At 39.0% G+C, this 27,839-nt stretch overlaps 1 protein-coding gene across 1 annotated transcript; it reads left to right on the top strand.

Annotated features, from left to right (window-relative positions):
* Positions 1-23,991: 23,991 nt before the first annotated feature.
* On the top strand, positions 23,992-27,323 carry LOC107826272 (la-related protein 6C-like). Its single transcript, XM_016653236.2, has 10 exons — positions 23,992-24,458; positions 25,279-25,360; positions 25,441-25,535; positions 25,625-25,696; positions 25,793-25,872; positions 25,973-26,051; positions 26,161-26,208; positions 26,300-26,368; positions 26,483-26,575; positions 26,771-27,323. Exons 1-10 carry the CDS (start codon positions 24,099-24,101, stop codon positions 27,026-27,028), a joined length of 1,236 nt encoding a protein of 411 aa, XP_016508722.1. The 5' UTR covers positions 23,992-24,098; the 3' UTR covers positions 27,029-27,323.
* The last annotated feature ends 516 nt before the right edge of the window (positions 27,324-27,839 follow it).

The raw sequence follows: 27,839 nt of genomic DNA, 5'->3' as shown, positions 1-27,839 counted from the left end.
AGACCAAACTTTGATCGAAGATTCGAGGTGTTGGGGTCTGATTCGAGGTAAGCCATGATGATAGTTGGAACGGGGAGGTTAAGAGGGGTTAAGGGTGTTAAAATGGAGTCATTTGGACCACCGGAACCGCCGTGAGGCAATTTCCGATAGGTGGTTGACGGTGGTTAACGATGAGGTTCATCTGGTCTCTACAATGAACATGACAGGGGGGTGTTTGGTTTGGGGGTGGGGTATGGTTTTGGACTTATATACGGGGTGGGGTGGATGGACCATGGCCGTTGGATCAACTGAGAGCAATGGCCTGGATTAACCCACTTAAACAAATGGTGTCGTTTGGTCTCTTTGAGAGACCGGGTAAAAGTGGACCGGGTTGTGGGATCGGGTTTGGTCCCAGCTCTGGGGCCATTGGATCAAAAAAAAATGGGCTGCTCAGATTGAGCACCTGAAACGGTGTCGTTTCAAATCAAACCAGGGCTGCACTGAACCGTTTGATTTGTTCGATCAACGGCTCAGATTGAAGGATGACGAAACGGGGTAGTTTCATCATCCTACTACGTCGTTTTGTTTGCATTTGAGACCAGCTGGTTTGGATTGGGTCAGAGATGAGTTTTGGGCCTGAATTTCTCCTAGCCCAGTCCAAGTTTCCTTTTCATTTACCCATTTTCCATTTTTCTTTAATTACAAAAATTAGACAAAAATTCTAAATAAATTGTAAAAATCAAAAATAAAATTATACTCATATTATTTAACACCTATAATAGTTAATATTCAAATTAAAAATTTAAATAAAATCAACACAATGGCAAGAAACACATATGCATATTTTTTTGTGATTTTCTTTCTGTAAAACAAACCTGTTAATTCCTAAGTTGAAAAACTAAATCTTAAATGCACATATTATATTATTTATTTTTTTGTATTTTTAAATGCATTAATAAAATTACACACGCACATATACCTATGCAAACAAACAGGAAATCCGTACAATATTTCCTAAAAATAATACATAATTAAAGAAAAGACCTAATTTCAGGAATTATTTTGGAGTAATTTGTATGAGGCAAAAAATCACGTGCTCACAGCTGCCTCTCTTTGTGCGGAAACTCGAAGAGTTTTCGTGCAAAGATAAAGTGAGCGGATACGAGCGATTTTTGCCTGTTTGAATACTCCGTGGGAAGCATTTTTTGAAAGATTTGACCGAACCTCTGCTTCAAAGGTTTCCTACATATCCTTGGCTATAAAGGAATCAGGTCAATGTAGTTCGGGAAGTTTTGGTAGCTGGGACTACCATGGGACTGTGATGTTACTACTGTTGCATGCTGCTTTTACTGCTTGCTGACCTCCTTATTACACCCTGCTTAAAGAAAAACAAAAAGCTAGACTAGACCATGGTATATGAATTACAAAATCTTATCTAGATCATGCCCTTTGTGTCTCTTGTTGCTTTGATGTCTTGGTGACCCCTTTGGTATCTTTTGCTTCTGATTTGTCTCGTATTCTCTTTGGACTACCGGTCTTGAACTACTTGTTTCCTTTTGTATTATTTTTCATCGAGTCTTGTACTTCCTTCCTCTGCTTGGGATTCTTTGTCGTTTCCCACTGGGGATTCCGATTGGATTCCTCTGCCTTATTAATTCTAAGTGTATTCCTTCATTATATGGGTGAGCTCCTGACTTCAACCAATAATGTCAAAAATAAATCGCTATTCTGTTCTTCAAGGGGGCTCCTGACCTCTTTTGAATTATATTCCCTTGTTCTCCAGGTGTATGTCTGATTGCTGATACTTCAACTGTTCTTCCTTGTTCTCCAGGTGGACGCCTGCTTGCTGATATTTTCGCTGTTCTTCCTTGTTCTCCAGGTGGACGCCTGCTTGCTGATATTTTCGCTGTTCTTCCTTGTTCTCCAGGTGGACGCCTGCTTGCTATTTCAACTGTTCTTCCTTGTTCTCCAGGCGGACGCCTGCTTGCTGATATTTCATTTGTTCTTCCTTGTTCTTCAGGTGGACGCCTGCTTGCTGATACTTTAACTGTTCTTCCTTGTTCTCCAAGTGGACGCATGCTTGCTATTTCAACTGTTCTTCCTTGTTCTCCAGGTGGACGCCTGCTTACTACTTCAACTGTTCTTCCTTGTTCTCCAGGTGGACGCCTGCTTGCTGATATTTCAACTGTTCTTCCTTGTTCTCCAGGTGGACGCCTGCTTGCTGATACTTCAACTGTTCTTCCTTGTTCTCCAGGTGGACGCCTGCTTGCTATTTCAACTGTTCTTCCTTGTTCTCCAGGTGGACGCCTGCTTACTATTTCAACTGTTCTTCCTTGTTCTCCAGGTGGACGCCTGCTTGCTGATACTTCAAATGTTCTTCCTTGTTCTCCAGGTGGATGCCTGCTTGCTTCCCTCACCGGGTGTTTCCTGAAACAAATATTGTTTTTGCCCCTGTTTCAAATCAAGGAAAATCTTGTTAGTTTAGGGCGTGGTGGTTAGTTGTGGCATTCTTGCTTGGGGTGAGGTTTCTCTTTGTCCTGTTTTACTAATTTGAAGCGGGTGAAAAGACTATTTTGTCCTCATAATTGATCCTTAACCGTAGGATCCCCAACTGTTGTTTTCACTTCAAACCCTTTCAATCGTAACCATATGTCTCTCATGGCATTACTGAACCACTTCTCTGATTCAACTTTTGCTCACACCCATATCTTATTTTCATCCTATTGCCTCCCGCCTATCATGGCCGTATTTTGCATTTGTGCAATTTTGAATCTTGGTAGTATACCTTGATATTCCTTTTTATTTGCTGGAACGAAACTTATCTCAAAAGCTTTAGATGAGTAACACTATTAGTGACGAAACATGACGATTTTGACAATTAAGAATGAAAAGAAAAATTCAAAATTTGGATGACTGTTGGAGATAGGAATAAGGAACTTATCTGATTGGAGTCACTGGCACCAATGATCAGGGTATGCATTTTGGATTAATCAGCCCAGTCTATTTAACCAATCTCCTTTTCAATTGTTTCACTTTGCTTTCCAAAATTTCCACAACCCAATTTTACTTTTTGCCAATTTACAGACCTTGTTCGACTTGCAGTGTCTTAAAGAGTTTTCATCGACAAACCTCCCTCATTTGTTTATTTCTTAATTCCTTTTCGCCTTATGGTGCCTGCGAAGGTTTTCACCAATAAGACTCTCTCATTTTACTTTCTCTCAGCTTCCGTCGTCTCATGGTGCCCGTGAGGGTTTTCACCTATAAGACTCTCTCATTTTCATCGCTTTTCTTGTTTGGACCAGAGTGTTATGAATCACCTCCATTTGCCCGACTCGGCATTTTTCTAAGATTGATCGAAAGGTCTTTTGGTATGTGGTTGGAATGAAAGGGTATCAACAGTCAAAACAATTTTGATATGGGTTTAAAAATTACAACTCTTGGAATCATTCTTCTTATTGCCAATACAATTCCTGCCCCAGTTTCTTGCTTGGGGGTCTTTTGATGTTTTATTTTATGCACAATATGCATATTATGCACCCTATGACCGAGCCGTGAGGCGCCTACGTATCCTCTTTGAGGAATCAGGTCAAACGTAGTTCACTTCTATAATTTTTTTTTTAATTTTTTGTATTCCAAAAGAGGGTAGGAAAGAAACAAATGTGGCTCAAAGGGGAAACAAAGGGTACAGTGTTTAGATAGCAGAATGAATTGCCTTTGTCATTCCAATCTTCAAAATAATGCCAAATACAAACATTTAATAATTATACCAAAGAAAAATCATGCATAATATCTATTTACCGCATCAGAATTGATAGCCATGTCTATGCATTTTCCTTCAATATCTGTTAAACATAATGCACCATTGGACAATACTCTGGTCACAATGAACGGTCCTTGCCAATTTGGGGCAAACTTGCCCTTTGCTTCAACCTGATGTGGAAGAATACGTTTCAGCACCTGTTGACCCACTTCAAACTTTCGGGGACGCACCTTTTTGTTGTATGCTCTTGCTATTCTTCTTTGATACAATTGGCCATGACATGCTGCTGCCAATCGTTTTTCATCAATCAAGTTTAACTGTTCTAAATGGATTTTGACCCATTCATCATCATCAATCTTAGCTTCGGCGACGATCCGAAGAGAAGGAATTTCAACTTCGGCAGGAATTACCGCCTCAGTGCCATGTACCAACAAATAAGGAGTTGCTCCTACCGAAGTGCGAACAGTAGTGCGATATCCCAACAACGCAAATGGTAATTTTTCGTGCCATTGTCTTGAACCTTCTACCATTTTCCGAAGTATCTTCTTTATGTTTTTGTTGGCTGCCTCGACTACTCCATTCGCCTTAGGCCGATATATGGTAGAATTGCGATGTTTAATCTTAAACTGTTGACATACTTCTCTTATTAAGTTGCTATTAAGATTAGCACCGTTATCTGTGATGATCACCTTTGGGATTCCAAATCGACATATGATATTGGAGTGAACAAAATCTACCACAGCTTTCTTGGTCACCGATTTGAATGTTTTGGCCTCAACCCATTTGGTGAAATAATCAATGGCTACCAGAATGAACCTGTGTCCATTGGATGTTGCCGGCTCAATTGGTCCAATAATACCCATGCCCCAAGCGACGAAGGGCCATGGTGCCGACATTGTATGCAACTCGGATGGTGGAGAATGAATCAAATATCCGTGTATCTGGCATTGATGACATTTACGCACAAAACTGATACAATCTCGCTCCATGGTAAGCCAATAGTAACCAGCTCGGAGAATTTTCTTTGCCAACACATATCCGCTCATGTGGGGTCCGCAAACTCCCGAATGTACTTCAGACATGACAGTCGTAGCTTGTCTAGCATCTATGCATCTTAATAATCCAAGGTCTGGTGTTCTTTTATACAAAACTCCTCCACTTAAGAAGAATCCACTTGCCAATCGTCTAATGGTTCTCTTTTGATCCCCTGTGGCTTGTGCTGGATATATCCCCATTCTGATATACTCCTTGATGTCGTGGAACCATGGTTCACCATCAAATTCTTCTTCAACCATGTTGCAGTAAGCGTGCTGATTGTGGACTTGAATATGCAGCGGATCCACATAAGCTTTGTCCGAATGGTGCAACATTGATGCCAGGGTAGCCAATGCATCGACAACCTCATTATGGATCCTTGGAATATGCCTAAACTCCACTGATCGAAACCGCTGACAAAGATCATGCAAACATTGTCGGTATGGTATGAGCTTCAAGTCTCGTGTTTCCCATTATCCTTGAATTTGATGTACCAGAAGATCCGAATCTCCCAAGACCAAGATTTCCTGGATACCTATGTCTGCAGCTAGCCTTAACCCCAAAATACAAGCTTCATACTCAGCCATATTATTGGTGCAATAAAACCGAAGTTGAGCCGTAACAGGATAGTGATGCCCGGTTTCAGAAATAACCACAGCTCCTATCCCGACTCCTTTCATATTAGCAGCCTCATCAAAGAAAAGTTTCCAGCCAGGTTTTTCAATTTGCACCATCTACCAATATGCATTACTTCTTCATTGGGAAAATAAGTTCTCAATGGCTCGTACTCTTCGTCAACCGGGTTTTCGGCTAAATGATCGGCCAATGCTTGGGCTTTTATTGCAGTCTGAGTCACATAGATGATGTCAAATTCTGTGAGCAATATCTGCCACTTTGCAAGTCTCCCTGTTGGCATAGGCTTTTGAAAAATATATTTCAATGGATCCAGGCGCGAAATGAGGTAATTAGTGTATGATGACAAATAGTGTTTCAATTTCTGAGCTACCCAAGTTAGGGCGCAACATGTCCTTTCCAGATGAGTGTACTTAACCTCATAAGCTGTGAACTTCTTGCTAAGGTAGTAGATGGCCTGTTCCTTTCTGCCGGTGATGTCATGTTGCCCCAGTACACAACCAAATGAATTTTCCAAGACTGTCAAGTAAAGAATCAAAGGTCTTCCTGGTTCTAGCGGAACCAGCATGGGTGGGTTTGACAAGTATCCTTTTATCTTATCAAACGCTTCTTGACACTCATCAGTCCATTTGACCGCATCATCCTTCTTTAACAATTTAAAAATAGGCTCACAAGTTGTCGTGAGCTAAGCAATAAACCTGCTGATGTAATTTAACCTCCCTAACAAACTCATTACTTCAGTCTTGTTCCTTGGAGGTGGAAATTCTTGGATGGATTTGATCTTTGATGGGTCCAACTCTATGCCTCGCCGACTGACTATAAATCCCAACAGCTTTCCAGATGGAACACTAAATGCGCACTTGGAAGGGTTAAGCTTGAGGTTGTACCTGCGAAGTCTCAGGAAGAATTTCCTCAAATCCCCAACGTGGTTGGCCTAATGCTTTGATTTTATGATCACATCGTCCACGTATACCTCAATCTCCTTATGTATCATATCATGAAACACCGTGGTCATTGCTCTCATGTAAGTTGCCCCGGTGTTCTTCAAACCAAATGGCATTACCTGGTAGCAATAAGTTCCCCATGGTGTGATGAATGCCGTCTTTTCTGCATCTTCTTCATCCATTAGAATTTGATGATATCCGGCATAACAATCCACAAAAGATCCTATCTCATGCTTGGCACAATTATCGATCAAAATATGGATATTGGGTAATGGGAAGTTATCCTTCGGACTTGCTTTGTTGAGATTGCGGTAATCGACGCATACTCTAATCTTGCCGTCTTTCTTTGGCACAGGAACGACATTAGCCAACCAAACAGGATATCGAGTGACTCGAATGACATTTGCATCCAACTGTTTGGTGATTTCTTCTTTAATTTTCACACTCATATCAGTCTTGAACTTCCTCAGCTTTTGCTTGACAGGAGTCACCATTGGATCAGTGGGTAATTTGTGAACCACCAAATCAGTGCTCAAGCCTGGCATGTCGTCATATGACCATGCAAAAACATCTTTGAATTCGATGAGTGTTTTAATTAACTCTTCCCAGATCTTTGGTTCGAGGTGGACACTTATTTTAGTTTCTCGGATATTATTTGTGTCCCCTATATTGATGTCTTCGGTATCACTCAGGTTAGGTTTGGTTTTTTCTTCAAAATGAATTAACTCTTTACTAATCTCTTCGAAAGCCTCATCCTCATCATATTCTGATTCATAATCACAATATACTTCTTGAATTATTATTTCGGAACCAGATTGATTTTTAAGACTGGGCTGAGGATTCCTTATGCATGCCATATCACTAGAGCCAGTGTAAAAAGGACTGTACAGAAAAAGAAGAAAAAGAAAAGAAAACTATCAGGAATGATAATGAAAAGGAAACTGTATTTCATTGGATGATGAAAGATAACAAGGTTTGCACACTTCAAACAAACTGTAAGATAAACATTTGGATTACAACCCTGAAGTAACCCAAACAAACTGAAGGAAAATCAAAATAAACTACCAAGACTCCTTTCGAATGGGAAGAGGAGTGGCTTTCCAATTATTAAGCCTTGTCTCTAGCCCGACGAATTGAACTTCCGCGTTGCTAGAACCTTCACCGTTTTCCACCATGTTCACATCGTCAAACAGCTTTTCAAATCTTTCAATTAATTCCTCCTCAGGATTAATCATGGATTTAGGAATTGTTGTTATCGGGTGATTTCTGGTACCGAACTTGACAAAAGATTTTGACAGATGTGGAACTGTCTTTGGAAGGACCCATGCCTGCTGTTTCGGCTTTTTGGCCTTTCTCACGTCTGTGACAGTGGGTATGAATCCCAATCCAAATGTTCCCCAGTTCTCGGGAAGAGATACTGGTTGTATAATGCCTTGCAAAGATGAGCCCAAACCTTTTCCGGGTACAAAACCATTCTTCAACATTTCATAGGCTACCATGACTGATGCGGCGGTTATCTTTGGATTCAGAATGTATTTCCCCTCCGGAATATTCTCTACCAACATTGTGTTGGAAACCTGGTAAACCCATGGTCCCTGATCATTTTCTATTCCCTCGATCGGTACAATGGCACTGCTGTGAGCATTTAAACTGTCTTCCCCATGCACAACTATTTCTTGTTTTTCCCATTCAAACTTGACCACCTGGTGTAGTGTTGATGGGACTGCTTTAGCGGCATGGATCTATGGTCGACCCAACAGTAAATTATAAGAAACAGCTATATACACCTGAAACTCCATTGTGAATTCAATTGGCCCTATTATCAGTTCCAGCACTATGTCGCCAAATGAATCTCTGCTTCCACCGTCAAATCCCCGTACGCAAATACTATTCTTTTGGATCCTCTCCTCTTTTATTTTCAACTTGCTCAGAGTGGAGAGAGGGCAGATGTTTGCGCTTGACCCGTTGTCAACCAACACCCGGGTCACTACGGAGTTTTCACATTTTAAGGTGAGGTAAAGAGCTCTGTTGTGCTCAGTACCTTCCACAGGCAATTCGTCATCAGAAAATGTGACTCTGTTTGCCTCAAAGATTTTGTTGGCTATTTTTTCCAAGTGATTCACGGAGATTTTATCAGGAACGTGTGCCTCATTCAAGATCTTCAATAAAGCTCGACGGTGCTCGTCCGAATGGATCAGCAATGACAATAATGAAATTTGAGCGGGCGTCTTTTTCAATTGTTCCACGATAGAATAGTCGTGGAGCTTCATCTTTCTCAAGAATTCTTCCGCTTCTTCTTCCGTCACAGCTTTCTTCATTGGTGTTGGATTATTTTTAGTTTTTCTTAACTCTTCAGGAGTAAAACATCTTCCCGAACGAGTCAAGCCTTGCACCTCACAGACTTCTTCCTTGACTTCTTTTCCTTTGTACATTACCGTCACCCGCTCGTAGTTCCATGGAATGGCCTTGTTGTTGATCACTGGTAACTGGGTTACTGGCTTGATAATAACCCGATCTACACGAGCTCCTTCCACGACTATGATGGGTTTGCTGGCGACCACTGGTACAATCACTTTTGATCCTTCCTGCTTCATAGTGACTTTGCTTGAAGATCCCTTCTCAACTACCACAGATGGCTCATCACCATTTTTGTTCTGCTTAGGTACCGACTTCTCCTCCGCTAACTGTTCATCTGGCTTGGCTTCATGAGACCGAATCATCATGACGGTTTGTGATGGCTTCTTTGTTTCCCCATCAGCCCGTACTATTTCTATCATATTGGCCTCCTGATGGGCTGACATTGGATTTCTGTTGATATTGGGAGCTTCGGGGGTTTGAACTTCAATTTTATTAGTATCAATCAGCTCTTATATTGCATTTTTTAAATGCCAGCACTTTTCTGTATCATGGCCTGGTGTACCAGGACTCACAGCTAACGGTGCAATCCAGATTCTTTGGAGGAGGATTGGACAGCTTGGATTGTATCGGTCTTAGCATATCTAGCTGTCTTAGCCTGTGGAATAGACTAGTGTAGGATTCTCCCAGTGGAGTGAAGGTTTTCATTTTCTGCACCCTTTCACCCCTGAGTGCTTGATTAGGCCTGAAACCTGGTCCGGTATAGGTTCGCGGATAAGGGTAGGTACTTGGTATGACAGGAGCACGCCAATGAGCGTGGGCAGGTGGCTGATTGTATGCTTGCGCATGGTTGACGGAAAAATGAGGTTCCGACGGGTGACAGTAGTGTTGGGGTGAATTGTGGTGATAAATTGGTTGGTGGCATCGATGTTGATAGTAATGAGGTGAACCTATGGATCCCGACCAAGTTCCTGAATCAACCATTGCTGCTTCCTCTATTTTCTTCTTTCCAATCCCTCCTACTCCGCCTTGAATAGCTTGAGTAGTTGCCTTAATAGCCGAATAACTCATGATTTTATTCGTCTTGAGGCCTTCTTCCACCATACCTCCCATCTTCACTACTTCGTTGAATGATTTTCCTATTGCTGAAACCAAATGGGCATAGTAAGTTGGCTCCAAGGCTTGTAGGAAGTAATCTACCATCTCACTTTCCTTCATTGGAGGATCCACCCTTGCTGCCTGTTCCCTCCACCGGAAACCATACTCTCTAAAGCTTTCATTGTGCTTTTTCTCAAATTTTGTCAAGGATAGTTGATCTGGGATGATTTCCATATTGTATTGGAAGTGACAAGCAAATGCCTGTGCCAAGTCATCCCAGGTGTACCATCTCCCATGGTCCTGGCGGGTATACCACTCCAAAACTGATCCGCTCAAACTTTGACTGAAGTAAGCCATTAATAGTTCGTCTCTTCCCCCAGCTCCTCGCATCTTGCTGCAGAAACCCCTCAAGTGGGCTACTGGATTGTCGTGCCCATTGTATAGGTCAAATTTGGGCATCTTGAAACCAACTGGTAATTGCACGTTTGGGAACATACATAAGTCTTTGTAGGCCACACTGACCTGCCCTCCTAACCCTCGCATGTGTCGGAACGATTGTTCTAAGCTTTTGACCTTCCTGAACATCTCTTCTTGTTCAGTATTTTTGACTGGCTTGTCAATTTCTGTTGGGAAGTCAAAACGGAGAGTAAATGAATGGATTTCGGAAGCTTTGAAAGTGGGCTCTGAGGGGTAGTATTGGTTGTCCTGGGCTTGGAATATAGGCTCACTAGGAGATTTGTGGAATGTAGCTGGGGGAGGTGCCACGAAGACAGGAGTTACTGGTGGAGGAGGGTATGGAACTGGTTTAGGAGGTGGAGACTGCGGTGTATGAGAGGTGGTGCCTCGGTAGTGCTGGTAGATGGGGAAACTCGGGGATAGTTCAGTGGCAGGACTATCCTGAGTTTGGGCTAGTGATGGGGTGGAGGCCGGGTTAGCTGGGTAAGATGGGGGTGATTGCCCAGTAGACCAGGCCCGATACATCTCAGCCATTTGTTGCTTAAATTAAGCATCTCTTCTTTCATTTTACGGACGTCCATCTCCTCTATCTCAATACCTGTGTCGACATTCGGGATAGACATGCTTTCGGGTATCGGTCCTTTTGATCTGGTGTGATAATGATAATATGCCAGTATACTCTTAGAAAAACTAACTGCTTGAATTCTGGAAATGAACAAACTTGTTAGTTTTGAGAGTTTAACACATATATAATTACACGTTGAGATGCAATGTTCCTAGACAAATAACCCTTTTCTATCATGCATTTGCTCGGCTGCTTGTGTCATCCCAGCTTTTCTTGATATTTCTTTTTATTGTCACTCACTCTTTATTTTATTCCTTTTTGTGTTTGTGGTCGAATCTTATAGAGATTGCCTACGTATCATGCCCCCGCATGAATCAGACCTTACGTAGTTCGGACGTAAAGCAATTGTCAACATTTTTATTTATTCTTGAAATAATACAAAGATGGGACAGACATTACATTTGAAAAACATTATAAGAAAATGGTTTAAAAACTTGACACAAACCCAAATCAAACAATAGACATAACTCTTAACAGCTCTGAACATGCTCCACTCCCCACTTTTGTTTTCAATCATTGGATCATCTGCTCATGGTGGGGCTTGACCCGGCTGACCTCCTACCGTACGATACATTCTTTCTAATTCCATTGCCAGATGATGGGTAAAAATAGGTGCATGCTCTATAAACCTTTCATAATCCATCTCTTGGCAGTTTACATAACTTTGAGAGGTGTAAACCGCCAAATCATGGATTTGTGCCCTGAAATCTTGGAGACGTTGGTCTTGGTTTTGCAGTTGCTGTTGACGAGTGGTGGCTATATCTTTGACACGGTCTTCACGATTTAAAGCTGACTCTAATTGAGCTCGGAGTCTGGCCTGATCGAGTCTCGCCTGTGCTCTTTCTCTGTCAATGTCTGCGTGTTGATGTTCTCTATTGTACCTTCTCGCTTCTTCCAATTGTGCATGGAGTTGAGCTTCTGAATGTATCCAACGGTCTTTCTCTTTCTTAAATTGTGCCCTGTCTTCTTCGGATTGCATTACTTGGCGTTCCTTATTAGACCTGGCCTCCTCGTTTAATTGTATGATTCTTTCTTTAGCTTTGCCCAACGCCTTTTCGGTTTTTGCCAAAATGGAATCATAATCTTGCATTTTTTCCAAAAGACTGGCGATGATTTTTTGATCTTTCCAACTTCTCATTGGTGTTTCAGAAGCTTTCTTCATTTTTTGAAATTGAGCGTGAAGATTTTTATTCTCACAAGCCAGACTCTTCTTTTCACCTTCTGCTTCTTGTGCTTGTAAGTCTTTCTCCCAAATTGAGGTTCCTCAGACTTTCCTTTAAGGCATGAATAGTTGCTTTGTATCCCTTTTCCTTTTCTCCCCAAATCAATTGTTCTTGGATTTTATCGTTAAAGGTTTGAACATGGGGTCTTTTTATAGGCCTTCTCAGATCGGTTTCTGGTGCATCATCCACGCGGGATCGTTTCTCAAACCACCTTGCATATCCTGGATTTATCTCACCCTTTGTAGTGTCTGGAACTTGAGTATCATCTTTCAAGTATCGACATCCATTCCACATCTGCTGAATTAAATCCTCGGGAAGAGTGGCTTCGGGGTGTAACTCGATTACTTGCATACTCAAATCTTCATCATTAGGCACCACTTGGTATCTCCCTAGTTGTCTTAGAACTCTCTGTGGCGCATATGGCTGGACGCTTCTTAATCCCAATAGCAGCAAATAACTATTCAAGGTTGACATGTGTATTACTTCCCTTACCGGGAGCCATCCCAAAGTCCACTCAATTTGACTTGCCGTTAAAGATCTTAGATGAGATACCCAGGCTTCCACCCCTTCTGGAGATTTATAATCTTTTATTCTTTCTTCATAACTCTCGATGAAATTGTCATTGCTTGGACCATACTGCATGAACTTGGGGTGATGTTGGAGATGTTCAATCATCCACATTTGCAACAAAATTTTGCACCATTCGAAGACCTTTGTCCCTGATTTACATAAAGTCAAGGCCCGATAAATGTCTGAGAGAATGATCGGGGTAAGGGTGTGATTTTCCTTGGTAGTGAGGACCTGTACGACTTTAACTGTGCGAATATCAATTGTTCGTTCTTTGTTTGGGAAAACCATGATTCCCAGAAAAGCCACCATGAAAGCGAAGCGACGGTGAATCTGCCAAGTGTCTTTGTTCTGTTTATTAGTAAGGCCCTTTTCATGAATTTCAAATCCGTCCGGCTTTCCGAACCTTGAATATAGGAAGTTGAAAGAACAACACCTGTTGACAACATTGCTTTTTCTGATTTGATTACTGATGTTCAGAAGACCAAAGAATCGATGCACTGAGGGAGCCTTTGGGAATATCAGATTTTGATTTCTTAAATCTCCGTCAAAACCAGCATATCCAGCTATCTCTTCTAATGTAGGAGTAAGCTCGAAATCAGAGAAATGAAAGACATTGTGAACAGGGTCCCAAAAAGTTACTAACGCCGCAATCAAATCATCACGTGTTTTAACTTTCATAATATCTGTGAGAGTTCCCAAATGCTTAATGACCCATTTTTGACCATCTTCTCCTAACTCATGCCACCACATCTGAAGCCGAAATAGAAACTCATCTACATCTGCGAATGGTAGGTTTTGGGTGGTGCTCATTTTGTATCTGCGATTAACTTTAACAAAATCAAAACTCATTTTGAAAACAGACACTCATAAAAAGAAAAATCATTTTTTTTATTTAACACTTCTTCTTCTTTTTTTTCAAAATTTAAAACTATTTTGGGAATTTTCTAAAACAACCCATTTTATTTCTCGGCTCTCACAATGATTTTTTTTTTCAATTAAGTTGGTCAACAAGCAAATCTGAGGCAAATGAATGCACAAGTAGCAAGTAGGATGCATCAGGATGGTCCTTTCATTTCGGGTTCACCTGTCCTAGACAAACCCAACCCCTGTGTTGAGTCTCCAAGGTCAAATGTACATGATGCAAATAGACATTCCTACTAGGGATCCGGTACGAGGCTGAGTTATTCTAAGTAAAAAACCTGAGGCAGATTGTTCTAGACCTGGCTTACCCAAACGGACAGTTTGAGCCTAAATGGGGGCAACGTACCGGGAGCACGAAAGTCTACCCGGCCTAGTTACTTGTCCCAACTTCGTCTTATTTGATATGACTTCTAACAGAAAGGTGGGCCACGCGCACGTGTGCACCATAAATTTAGAAGACTCAGAAAGAAGGAGGAATTCGTAGCAGTTTTATATATACAATTCAGATAATATTAAAGCGGTAAAAAGCAACATTTAGCACATTAAGCATAAACATGTAAAAATCAGATAATAAATAAAGCCAACTATAACAGTTATTTTAAGCTCGAATTCTCAAACCCTGAACCAGTGGTTCTAGGTCAGCACATTGTTATCCCCAGCAGAGTCGTCAGAGCTGTCATACCTCTTTCTTTACATAATATTCCCGAGGAGGGCATAGTGTAAAGGGAGTTTTTCCAATTAAAGGACAATCGAAACGAGATTCCTTATTAATTTCAGAGTCGCCACCTGGGAATTTTATGGCATCCCAAGTCACCGGTTTTAATCCCAAATCGAGGAAAATATGACTCTGTTTGTCATTCTGCGAACCAGAAATCCGAGTAAGGAATTCTGTTAATCCGGGAGAAGGTGTTATGCATTCCCGAATTCCGTGGTTCTAGCACGGTCGCTTAACCATTTTTATACTTGGCCTAATTATCTTAATTTACTAAATACATTCCTTCTTGTTGCATGATTTTGTTACCGCTTTTGGTTAGATTGTTTAGAATTATAGACCTTTCTTGAAACGAATCACGCGTACGTATATTCGCATTATATATTTTTTTTAATGTAAAGAATCGTGTCACGCCTACGTGTACACAATGAGATTGATAATATTATTTTATATTTTATTATAAAAGAAATTATGGCCGAAATTGCGCGTGCTTAAAATAAAATTACGAACATTCGTCACTCTTGTATGAATAAATAGTGAACTGCACATCTCGGGTTATATGAAATAAATTAATTTAATATCCTCCGAAAAAACCCCTTTTATTAAGAGAGTTTGCTCGAAATTACGCGAACGCATACTCCGAATTATCTTTAGAAATGTAATCATGTCACGCGAACGTGTCCTTAATTACACAAAATATTTTTTTGATGGTAATATGAATTTCCACAAATGTTTATTATGTCCATCTATTTTTAAATATGAAAGGCATGAGAAATCACCGAATGGAATGTCTCGAGATTTCTTAAAAAATAAAAATTTATTAGGTGTTGGCCACAAATTATTTTTTTAAGCAGGTGAATTATATACCTCAAAACTATTCAAATTAAAAGAATTAATGAGATGAAAAATAAATAACATGCCACTAAAACTACCGTTTTATCGTGAATACGGTATATGTACTTTGTTTATATATTTTTAGTACTTGATAATTATATGCACAAGTTATTTATTATTTTTCCTAAGCTTAAGACTAAGTATATATGTTTGAAAACTTACCAAGAGCGAATTACGTGTAAAGACTGGGAAAAACAAATTAATTGATAAGCAAACTAATAGTTTTCGAAAAATTTCCATTATTCTATTCAGAGCGAACTCTACTATGTATATCTTTGACTTAAAATGTTGCAATCCGTATTTTGTAAATCCCACCTCCTTCTACACAACTTGTTTTTACTCCAAAGTCCCAGTTATTCTATGGATTTGCTTATGACGGTTTATTTTGGACGGACAAAATCAAACCAATTATTGCTTAGCCTTATGCAAATTATTTAAAAATGCTAAATCTATACCTTATAATGATGTTGACATTACTTTTATATTATTTCATAAGAAAATGGGCTAATTGCATTCCTAAAATTAAAAATAAACAGGCCATTTATTATTAAGAAAGAAAACTGATTCATAAAATGATTTTAATAGATAAATTTATACTACATATGCCGCAAATACACGTCTGAATCTTTCGAGATACTCCAACACCTTAAACGTAACGGATTATATCAATTCAACTCTCACATATGGTTATACACATAACCGTTATCATGCCATATACGAACAAGAAACAACTTACATCATCTAGCTTTAAACAAAAATCGGATGCTTGACGAGATATACTAGTAATGTGGTTTCTTGATATTTCCATACTATCCTATACTTAGCCAATAAGATTACAAAATTTAATTAATGGTCAGCTTTCTGCCGTGTTCCCTATCTTGACAATTCGAAAATAAATATTACCACTAAACTTCAGAACAAATAAGATTACCGCAGAGTTTATACTACTTCAAAAGGCCAGTTGGCTAATAGCTCTCATGTCAAGTATAATACTACATTAGCTAACTAAAAAAAAACTGAAAATTAACTAATAGATTTAAATGAGTAGAGGACATAATTGAAATTCCAAACTTCATTTATTTGCAATATTAAAGCTTTTCATGACATGAGTCTACAGATATATACCTGGAAATGAGGGTAAAAGAGGCAATATTTCAGCAATAGCAGCAACAGAAACCCAACAGCAGAAAAATGCCAAACAATTCAGCAGATTTGAACAAACCAGCAAGACCCGTGTAAACCAGACGAACAGTAGCAGAAATCTTAGGAAATTTCAGATTCAAACCAAACAGTATCACCAAACAAACCCGGACAGATGCAAGGAAACAGTATTTCTGATTTTTAAAACTTAGGAAAAGGCAAACTGAAACTCTCAATCTCCAAAATCAGTCTTAACACTAACTTCTAATGTAAAATTCTGTTTTTACTTTTCTGATTTTTCTCTTTCTGTTTTTTTTTCTTGTGTGTATTCTCTGTGTGTCCCCTCTTTTCTCTCTTCTCTATGTATGTATTCTCCCTCTCGTCTGTCTTTTTATCTCTGTGTGTCTTCTCTCAGAAATTAGTCCCAATACCCCCTCTTATACAACTTATTTCCTCCATTTTCCTACTGCCCGGACCCCTTTTCCCCTTTTAAAAAAACCAGAAATTTCTCACTCCCCTCATTTTCACTTTTAGTTCCACTAAGAAAACCTTTTCCCTTATTTTCAGCACTCCCAATTCCCTTTGTCCCCCATTATTGCATTAATTAATACCCTATTTAACAAAGCATTAAACCAAAGTATTATCCTCACTGTCTCATTCCCATATTGCCCCTGAAGATACCCTTAAACTGCAGCTTTTACCAACAGCTGTAAGTTTTGGACTGAAACTTAACTAAAAATGCAACCTTCTAACCCAATAATATCTAATTAACACTTGTAAAACTGAATTCAAACCAAAACATCACATTAACACCACACAGAACTTAACATAATCATTGAAGATGAAATTGAAACTTGAATCAATATGCACATGAATGAAGGTAATGTGAATGCAGGTTCATTGCCAGCTTAATGACAATGTCCTGAAACTAAAACTGAACTGAACTATGCATATGAATACAAATATCAGGCATTTCAAGTTCATTCCTGAAATCAAATGGCCCTGGATCAAATATACACAACTATATTTGACGAACTTGCTGACTCAACAAACAAGAGTGAATTAACTATCGAAACTAATTAATGGACATGCTTACAACAACTTATACCAAACAATCAGACCCCAGACAATTTAGGCAAACAGGCTGTTTCAATCAACATTAACAGGAACAAGAATTTATAATAAGACAACTAATCGATGAACTTAATCGAGTCGATTACACACATTGTAAACAATTACAACAAACAGAAACAATGTTATAATTTAATTGAATAAGCGGGTATAGTGGATATGAGACAGAATCAAGTAAAAAAAATAGGAAAATTATACAAATTACTAAAACAGGCAATAATACACACATAGGGTACAAAAGAAAAAATAGGAAAAATACCTCTGAATCTTCAAAATTATACGGACCCAGGCTCAAAGTCAGACCTAAGCATTTTGAGGTCGAACAGACTTTAATTGAAGTGTTCTCAACTGAGAACACCTCGATTAAAGTCTATTAGGCCCCAACCCTTCAATTAATTTGGTCAGATTCCATGATTGGAATTTTAGGGTTCCGTTTTTTTTTCAGATTTAGGGCTCGAACATTTCTGGGGAGATTCGAAGGGAATCAATGGTGGTTTAGGGGTAAAGGAAGCCTAGGGGTCACCTGGTATGAATTTGAAAAGGATCTGGGTAGTTCCTGTTTGGCTCGAATCTTCAAATGAAGATTCGAGCAGTTCTAGGAGGATTCGACCTAAGCCATTACCGGATCTATGATAAGGGTAGTTGGGATAAGCTGGGGTGTTGATTTGGAAGCTATCGGAGAAAGTTAGGTTTTCAGACCAAACTTTGATCGAAGATTCGAGGTGTTAGGGTCTGATTCGAGGTAAGCCATGATGATAGTTGGAACGGGGATGTTGAGAGGAGTTAAGGGTGTTAAAATGGAGTCATTTGGACCACCGGAACCGCCGTGAGGCGATTTCCGGTGGGTGGTTGACGGTGGTTAACAGTGGGGTTCATCTGGTCTCTTCGATGAACAGGACAGGGGGGTGTTTGGTTTGGGGGTGGGGTATGGTTTTGGACTTATATACGGGGTGGGGTGGATGGACCATGGCCGTTGGATCAACTGAGAGCAATGGCCTGGATTAACCCACTTAAACAAACGGTGTCGTTTGGTCTCTTTGAGAGACCGGGTAAAAGTGGACCGGGTTGTGGGATCGGGTTTGGTCCCAGCTCTGGGGCCATTGGATAAAAAAAAAATGGGCGGCTCAGATTGAGTACCTGAAACGGTGTCGTTTCAAATCAAACCAGGGCTGCACTGAACCGTTTGATTTGTTCGATCAACGGCTCAGATTGAAGGATGACGAAACGGGGTAGTTTCATCATCCTACTACGTCGTTTTGTTTGCATTTGAGACCAGCTGGTTTGGATTGGGTCAGAGATGAGTTTTGGGCCTGAATTTCTCCTGGCCCAGTCCAAGTTTCCTTTTCATTTACCCATTTTCCATTTTTCTTTAATTACAAAAATTAGACAAAAATTCTAAATAAATTGTAAAAATCAAAAATAAAATTATACTCATATTATTTAACACCTATAATAGTTAATATTCAAATTAAAAATTTAAATAAAATCAACACAATGGCAAGAAACACATATGCATATTTTTTTGTGATTTTCTTTCTGTAAAACAAACCTGTTAATTCCTAAGTTGAAAAACTAAATCTTAAATGCACATATTATATTATTTATTTATTTTTGTATTTTTAAATGCATTAATAAAATTACACATGCACATATACCTATGCAAACAAACAGGAAATCCGTACAATATTTCCTAAAAATAACACATAATTAAAGAAAAGACCTAATTTCAGGAATTATTTTGGAGTAATTTGTATGAGGCAAAAAATCATGTGCTCACACAACCTTAATGAGCTCCTCGTCCCTCTCCCTCAACTCCTCTATCTTGCACTCTAATTGGTTCTCCCGCTGCTTGAGCCCCTCACAAAACACCTAGAACTCAGGATCCTGATGATAAACGTCAGACATCGCCCGATGCTTAGCACGATACTACTGATACTTTGATGACATTTTCTCATAAAGGCCCATCCTTTTCTCTCATGACACTCTCTCTCCACCTCCCGGATGAGGGTCTGACAAAAGAGAAGGGCAGAAGTTAGAAACAAAATACAGGACGACGATTATCGCACCAATCCAACGACAAAAAGAGAAGGAAAGACAACTACCTGCAGGGCCATACCAGCGACCTTATGAGATAACTCCACATCTCTCATTGCTCCAAGTATCTCGCTTTTAGGAGCGACACATAGAGGAGCGAGGGACGACGCCACCTACTCGCTGTTTAACAGCAAGTTGTAGTTCTCCGGGACTACCACATGACGGTCGGGTCCGTCCATCCTAACCTCTACACGGGTATGATGACCCACAAATTCATTAACATCCTATGGATCGATATCCGAACCCGAGCCGCCACCCTCGACAAGAGTCCCTCCAATATTAGATTACGCACTACCCTCAACGGAGTGCACTAAACTGGCTCCCGGGCCAACTCCCTCCACTTGGGGAAATCTTCCCGACAAAATGGTATCGGCCATGAATATGGGCACCGGGGCTGTCCGGGATGCCCTGCTGCCGTCGGCGTCTGTAGCCACGCCCTTCCCCAGCTCCAGCCTCCTCTTTTTTCTCTCCAACGGCTCGTCCCCATTAGAAGATTCATCCAAAGGATGTGAGGCCGGTACCAAAGAAGCCTCTTCCCTCGTGGCCATAACTCGAGATAAATCTCCCAATTGAGTAGGTTGAGGACGACACTCCCGAACAGACTCGCTCAAGATAAATCGCATGTCTGCAGTAGCAACGGCTTGTCTAAAGGTGGGAACTGGCGCCCTCCGCCTAGAAGCTCCCCGACCTGTCATCACAAAGGGTCGTACTATTAAGCAAGGTTGCACGGCCGACGAAGTAAGTAAGACATTTACCTGAGGAAACTTTAGGAACATAATGCTGCACGAAGGCAGGCCAAGTCTGAGTTTCTGCTGCATGAGGCAACAGGCGGGCTACCCAATCCTTGATACCCACAATAGGGCGAGGCGGACGGCCCATAGCTGCAAAACGGCGAGTAAGTAAAAGTTACAGTAATTACAGAAGAGAGGGGATCGTAACGAACAACAGCACTTACGAGTTCCATCGCTCTGGAAATCAGGCGGAGTCAGAAACGACGTGTTCGGTCTTGACAAAGAAGTACTTGTGCCAAAACTTGCGGCTCGCCCGGTCATCCGCCCCGACCACCAGCCCTTTCGTGCCAGAAGCCTTAAATGCACCATGGTACCCTGAGGAAGCCAAGTTTGAACAAGTGCAAAAGGTGATGGACAGAGATGCTACATTCCACCAACTCTGCATACTTAGTCAATAGTAAAGCATCTTGAGCGTGTATGGTGAAAGTTGTGTTGAACAAACTTGGTAAAATCTACAGAATTCTTCCGCTAAGGGGAAGAGAGGAATAGTGTAGCCGATCATAAAAGGGTACTCATAGAAAGCACAATACCCAGGTCTGTGGACGTCCACATAATCTCTCCCCGCTGGAACCATTTCTATATGAGCCAGAATGTCATACTTTATACGAAGGGCATCAATATGGACCTGCTCTGACTCAAAAAATACGGGGTTCGGAGTGGGAGGTAGATCTTTGAGGAAGTCACTCTGGGATAAGGGGTGCCTCGATAGCAGCTCCTCCACCGTAGGAGGGCTGTCATTTTCTTCTACCACCACGTCTCCATTGTTAGAAGGAGGCATCGTTGATGATGGGGTGGCTTCAGAAACTTCCTCGCGAGAACAACGAGACCTCAGCATAATATCGCATGGAGGAGTATCAACACAAAAGGAAGAAAGAAGAAGAAGCTTCAGGTAAAGATCGAAAGAAGAGTAGAAAGATATGAAAGCAAACAAGGAATAACAAAAGAGGTCTTCATGAGAAGAACGACCAAAGTTTTTCAAAAAATCAAATCCTTCACCTATTTATAGGAATGGGAGGCGCCAGAATCGAGGCGGCATGCTTCAAAGCAGCACAAGAATCGAAGCACCAAGCCGTCAGTCCCCGCCTCAAAAATCAGCGCAATGATGACGCACGAAAAGCTGACATCATTTCCCGGAGAAGTGTACCGAATGATATCTTGCTGAATACGATGACCAACTCCCATTGGCCACGTCATGTCGTTCCCACGGGTCAAATTTCTCCAAAAAAATGCACGAGGTCCGCTCATCAAGGATGCATCCGGCCGCGACCCCGACAAGCGGAGGGATTAACTGTATGGGTCCAAATTTGACCGACCTCGACCTATGATGAGTACGACCAATGGCCGAGTACCTTCGAGTCGGCGTCCCGAGGAAGACGACCTTAAGGCCAAAGTAGAAATTGTACGACCCATGTAGAAATGTAAGCCCATTAGGAGACATTGAAAATATTCCGTCGAATATTCCTTGTATTTTTATCTCTTATGATTCTGAATATTTTCTCTCTACTATATAAGGGGGGAAGAAAGACCTTGTAAAGAGGAGGTGAATATTCTGGGAAATTTATCGTTCAAGAACGAATAGAAACTCTGCAACTCTCTTCTCTTTACTTGTTATTATTCTAGAGATTATTATCTCCAGCTACGATTTACCCCTTCTTATTTGATTGATTTGTCTAAAAAGTTTTAATAACTTTTTGAGTCAAACACACCTCACAAAAAGATTATAAAGTAATTATATTGAATCACAACTCACAAGACTCATGTTACTCTAATTAGTTTTTTTTATTTAAATTTGTTTTGCTATTTTTTAGTTTCTATTAAACAAGCATAAATTTCTTTTTGCTAATTGTAAGCGTTAATAAATTTAAGGAACTCAGCATTCGTAATATGAAAAATCGGGTATCTCTGATGAATATTTAAAGGGTATTTTACACCTTTTAATTTTTATCCATAAAACAGGAGACTGATTCAAAATGGTTCAACTTGACCTTAAAAAGCAAAATGTGACACTTATTCAGATTAGAGGAATATAGACGAAGCCTTTAGAAGAAAAAAAGAAGAGAGAGAGAAGGTGCTTTTGGTTTAAGTTGGTTTTAGTTATATGAAATTTTCATTTCATTTCTCCATTTCTTCAGTTATTAAAAAAGAAGTGATATCGACTTTGAAATAGCTTTCAGTTGTCTATTAAATCCTGCAAATCAAATGGAGTTAAATAAGAAAATTGATTTATTTTAAAAAACTTAACAATTTATGATGGAGAAATAATAAAGAGTAGTAGATCAGTATAGATTAAAAACTTTGCAACTTGAAGAGTTGATCAAATGGGTCAGTGCATTTTTTTGTGTGTAGCTAATGTAATAAGCTAAGTTTTTAACTATAACTTGCAATCAAATATAATGGGGTTGCGGTTGTCGTAAGTTAGTGTCGAACGGCCATAAATGAAGTTTGCTCAATCCTAAATGTTCAGACTATGACGTTTAGACATTTTTCTCTTGAAAAAAGTAACTAAAGAAATAATTTTGGTTTGATTATTCTTATTGTTCTTTCTACAGATATACAATATTTATTAAACTGCAATTTATTTTTTGAAATATCTTGATTTTATTTCTAGAAGACATTTTTTGTTTTCTTTGACAAATTGAATTAGGTAATCAGTAAATTCGCAATGAATAATTGGTCAAATGTTACGTGGCAAACGTCCAAGGGCATCTCAATGAAATTGGTAGTCTAAAGCCAAATTTTAATGAAAGGTCTTTAATATTTCTAATAGATTACACATGTGAAAAGAGTTAGCGTCGTCTTTCTTCTTATCATAATTATTGTTTTTAGGAGTCGTTTTGTAGGAAGTATTAAGGAAAATAATACATGTATTAGCTTTGGTACTATTAATCCCTTGTTTAGTAGTATTTTTCAACCTATATATAATTAATTATATCCTATTCAGTACTATTCTTATTATCAAACCATGACATTGGCGATACCATAATTTTTAATACATAGATAAGCATGCATAAAGACAAAATTGCCCTTTAAAAACTTTTTTCAAATCCTTCTCCAAACCGTTGGAGGGTATTTTCGTAAACAAATAATTTAAAAAATAAATAATGCAATGCATGTTATTTTTAATACACCAAAAACAAACAGCCGATAAGAAATAATCTTAGTATAACTAATCGCAATATAATTAATCTCATCATTATTAATTTTAGCATTACTAATACACCCCCTATTACAGTACTATTCTTATACATCCTACCAAACGACCCTTTAGTATAGTATTTTTCTATAAAACCCTTTACTTCACATAGTAGTATTGTTTTTTATTGATACGAGTTAATTCAAATTAAGAAAATATTAACCATGTGTTTGCAATATATTTTCTTAGATTTTGTTGTAAAAACTTCATTTGCCAATATTATTTTTTATATATAAACATTTTGTACAAACTTTAATATATGTCCAAGTGTGAGGCCTCATTATCGTACTCCCCTTTGACCCGCCCCTGCAAACACGGTCTTTGTGAAAGTAACAAAAATGAAGTTTCAGTAGCTGGTCGTATGCTGTTACTAAACTTATGGAAATACTCTAGCAACTATTTCGGTCCACCACTCAACAAGTTCAAAGGTGAGAGAATACTATGATGTGAATAGTACTGATAAGGATCATGTTCATAAATCTTCAAGAAAAATTGATAGACAAAAAGAAAAGAAGAAAAACAAAACTGAAATTTTTAATTAATAATGGCACAACTGCAACGTCCTGAGAAAGTTGATGAATGTACTCAAGAAACTACACAATTTGAAACTAAGGATGTTAGCAAAACCAGTAATAAGAATACTAATAAGGAGGATACTGCTTCCTTCAAATTCAATGTCCAAGCCCCTGAGTTTGTGCCAAGATCCCATACTACTACAACCCCAATGTCAAGTTACTTCTACCCATATTTCCAGTATCTTTCTGGGGGTACTGCTACTTCTGATTGGTTATATGTAGGTGATCAAGATACTATTTCCTATGTTCCCAATCAAAGTTTCTCTGCTATGGGCCAGAGTCAGAAGGATGTTCTTCCTGAAGAGGTCAAGAACAAGATCATTAAACAGGTATTGATATTTCCATTTCAATTTTTTACTTCTTGATTGGTGTTAGTATTGGTTTTCTTATTATCTTGCTGTTGGTATTGCTTGTTGTTATTGCTTTCTTTTTCTTTCCTTGAGCCAGGGCTATCGAAAACAATCTCTCTACCCTCAGGGTAGGGAGAGGGTCGGCGTACACACTACTCTCTCCAAACCCCACTCGTAGGATTATACTGGGTTTGTTGTTGTTGTTAATTGGTGTTGCACTACTCCTGATTTGATCTTATATTATATTCTTCTTTCCTTTAAATCTTGCATGTTGAAAATATTTGCTACTTGTTTTTTTTTTTCGTTTTTCTTCCATCATTGTCCAAAATCTACCAGTCTGACTAATCCACATTTGCATCATAGAAAGACTATTATGGGGTTTTAGAGCTCCCTACAGAAGAGATTGTATTCTCAGGCCTTGAACACGAGACCTTTAATGAAGGATGAAATAACCTTTATCATTCTACCACGCCATTGGGTGGTTATTTGAGTTTGTAATTTGACACTCAAAGTTCTCATTTTGACGTCCCAAAAAACGTCGTTGTCATCCAATCAGTCACATGAGGAGAAAATGAATTGTTTGAGAGGAGTGAAATACAATGCATGGACTCCATTTATTAATCGCTGAATCGATGTGAGATGTCTGCATATATAACAAGAACCTAGACCTCGAAAATCGCAATTTCTGCACTAAATATTTCTCTAGCATGGTTCGTTTCTGCAGGCTTATTAGCTTTTGTTTCTTTTCATTTTTCCACATTTGTGTCTCCATAATCTGATGGTTAATATATTTATATAGGTTGAATACCAACTTAGCGACATGAGCTTGCTGGCAAATGAGAACTTATTGAAACAGATGAATAAGGACCCTGAAGGCTTTGGTGTGTATATATAAGTAATTTCTCAATCTTGTTTTAATATCTTTTTTTCATTTTAATTTTAAACATGTGTGTTACTGCAGTCCCAATTTCTTCTGTTTCGACTACAAAGAAAATCAAGTCCCTAATCACCAACCAGCAGACTCTTGCTCATGCCCTCCTGTCCTCTACAAAGCTGGTACTTTTATAATTTCCATTTTCATTTTTATGTATTAATTTCCTTATGATCATCGATAAACGAATTAGATTTTATTTACTTGAATGAAGATTGTAAGCAATGATGGCAAGAAGGTTAAAAGAAGAACTCCATTTAATGACAAGGATAAAGAAGATTTGCAGGTAGAAATAATATTCTGTCATATTTTCATTCTATGGTTTTGAGTAGGTTCATTTTTTAGTGCTAATGTCCTTTGCTTTATACTTTCCTTCTTTCAGTTACGTACAGTCGTTGCTGAGAATTTACCAGATGATCACTCCCATCACAATATTGAGAAAATATTCAAGGTAGCTGGAAGGTGATATCTTGCCCCTTAATTTATTGATAATTTTGTATCTTGGCTATAATATGTTTCTTCTGCAGCAAATTAAACTGACTTTTTATATTTCCTATTCAAGTGTCAAAACCATCCGTGTATGCCATCCCCAGGATCCAAACTCGTCGCGTGCTAGAGGAGACATTGGCATTAGCAACAAGGTATTTTAAAGACGAACTCAAATCAAATATCAGTTATTAACAGCATACTCTCCCCCTTAAGATGAAAGATCTCATTCTTTTTTTATTCTTTTTCTTGTTTGCTTCAAAGCTCCATGCACTGATTGAGTTTGAGAATCCTGAAGCAGCAGAGAGAGCAGTATGTCAATACATATTAAGCTCCAAAATTTAGTTTTTGTTTTACTTGCTTAACCTTTTAGTTAAATCTATTTAGTATTTGAACTAAACAGGTAGAGAAGTTAAATGATGAAAGGAACTGGAGAAAGGGCCTAAGAGTGAGATTGCTCCTTAGACGTTCAGTAAGTCTGATTTTATTCTTTCCTCTCTAATCACTTTTATTCACACAATTTGCTTTGTGATACTCCAACTTCCTCCCTTGATTAGTTTTATGAAATGGTGTATATATTTTTCAGCCAAAGTCTGTTCTAAAGAGCAGGAAGTCGGATTTTGATGGGTGTTTTGATGATGAAGATTCTGAATTGACTGAGGACTCTGATGGCAATAATGTAAGCAAATATTATGGCTAAACTATATAAAAAGTTACTACTTTCTCTTCTGATGGCAAGTTTTGTATATGGAGGACTTAAGATATATACACTTCTAATATATAGAACTTTTACACAATTTGTGTATTTTAACACGTCGTAGCAGGAAACCTGCCTTATCCTTGGATGCTAAACTTGTGTTATTACAAATGCTAGGTTGAAGAAAGCATGGCAACTAACAAGAAAGCATGGAATAAAGGGCGTGGGAAATTAAGATCGCGTACTCAAATTTATGGTGGACGAGGACTGCTTGCAGCACTTCCACAATGCAACAGTAGTCCTAGCCTAAGTGAAGGACCAGTGAGACAGGTTACAAAAGGGCCAAGAATGCCAGATGGAACTAGAGGTTTTACCATGGGAAGAGGGAAGCCTTTCACAAGTACTAATGTTCAATCCACAGTACATGTGGCCTAAATGGAATTTTGATCAATTTTCCGTTGGTTGCTATGTTCTATTCATTAGAAAATAGGCATCAAAAAGTTTTTGGATTTCAGAGTTTAATTTTTGAAGAGTTGAGAAAATAATGTTATGTTCTAGTTTTTCTAACTGTTTTGAGCATTTGATTCATTCAACAACTTATATAGCATTATATAGGTCCTACGGTCCATGACGAAGGTCATGGGCTTTCCCTTGAGACTATTAGTAACTTGTTTTTGTCCTGTGGAATCTGTCTTTCATGAGCTATAATACATCCGAGATTTTGATTCAACTTCTTTTTTTTGTTATTACTTTTCGGTTCCAGCCTCTCCCTCGAACATAGAGTAGGTAGGGCTGGGTGAAAAGTGATTCCTTTAGTCCAACAGTAGAGATAATTGTCTGTATAACAAATCCAGATGACTCTGGCGATTCATATATCTTGTTTAAGAAAGATAAAAAGATTTAGATTGATTATGAAAGAGATCGAGCAAAATGAGGTCTTTTGCCTTTTATTTCCCAATGTTGACTCTTGTTTTTTAGGCCAGGAGTGCCTTAGCATGTTGCTGTAATTTAATGATCAATCCTAATACTTGCGACATTGCTAGGGTTAGAAAGAACTAATGTGCAGAAGCTCACGGTACTCTAAATCAGGAACATACTTAAAATTTATGTATATAACCAATGGTTGCAATTTCCATTTCCATTTCGGAATTCATCCAACTGTTTGACCAAAAAGTATTAAGTTTTTTTGTTAAACTAATTAAATAAAATGATAATGGACAAATCCTAGTTAAATATAATAAATCCT

Source organism: Nicotiana tabacum, chromosome 7 (genome assembly GCF_000715075.1).
Source record: "Nicotiana tabacum cultivar K326 chromosome 7, ASM71507v2, whole genome shotgun sequence".
Classification (NCBI taxonomy): domain Eukaryota; kingdom Viridiplantae; phylum Streptophyta; class Magnoliopsida; order Solanales; family Solanaceae; genus Nicotiana; species Nicotiana tabacum.
This window is presented reverse-complemented; position numbering and strand designations above follow the sequence as displayed.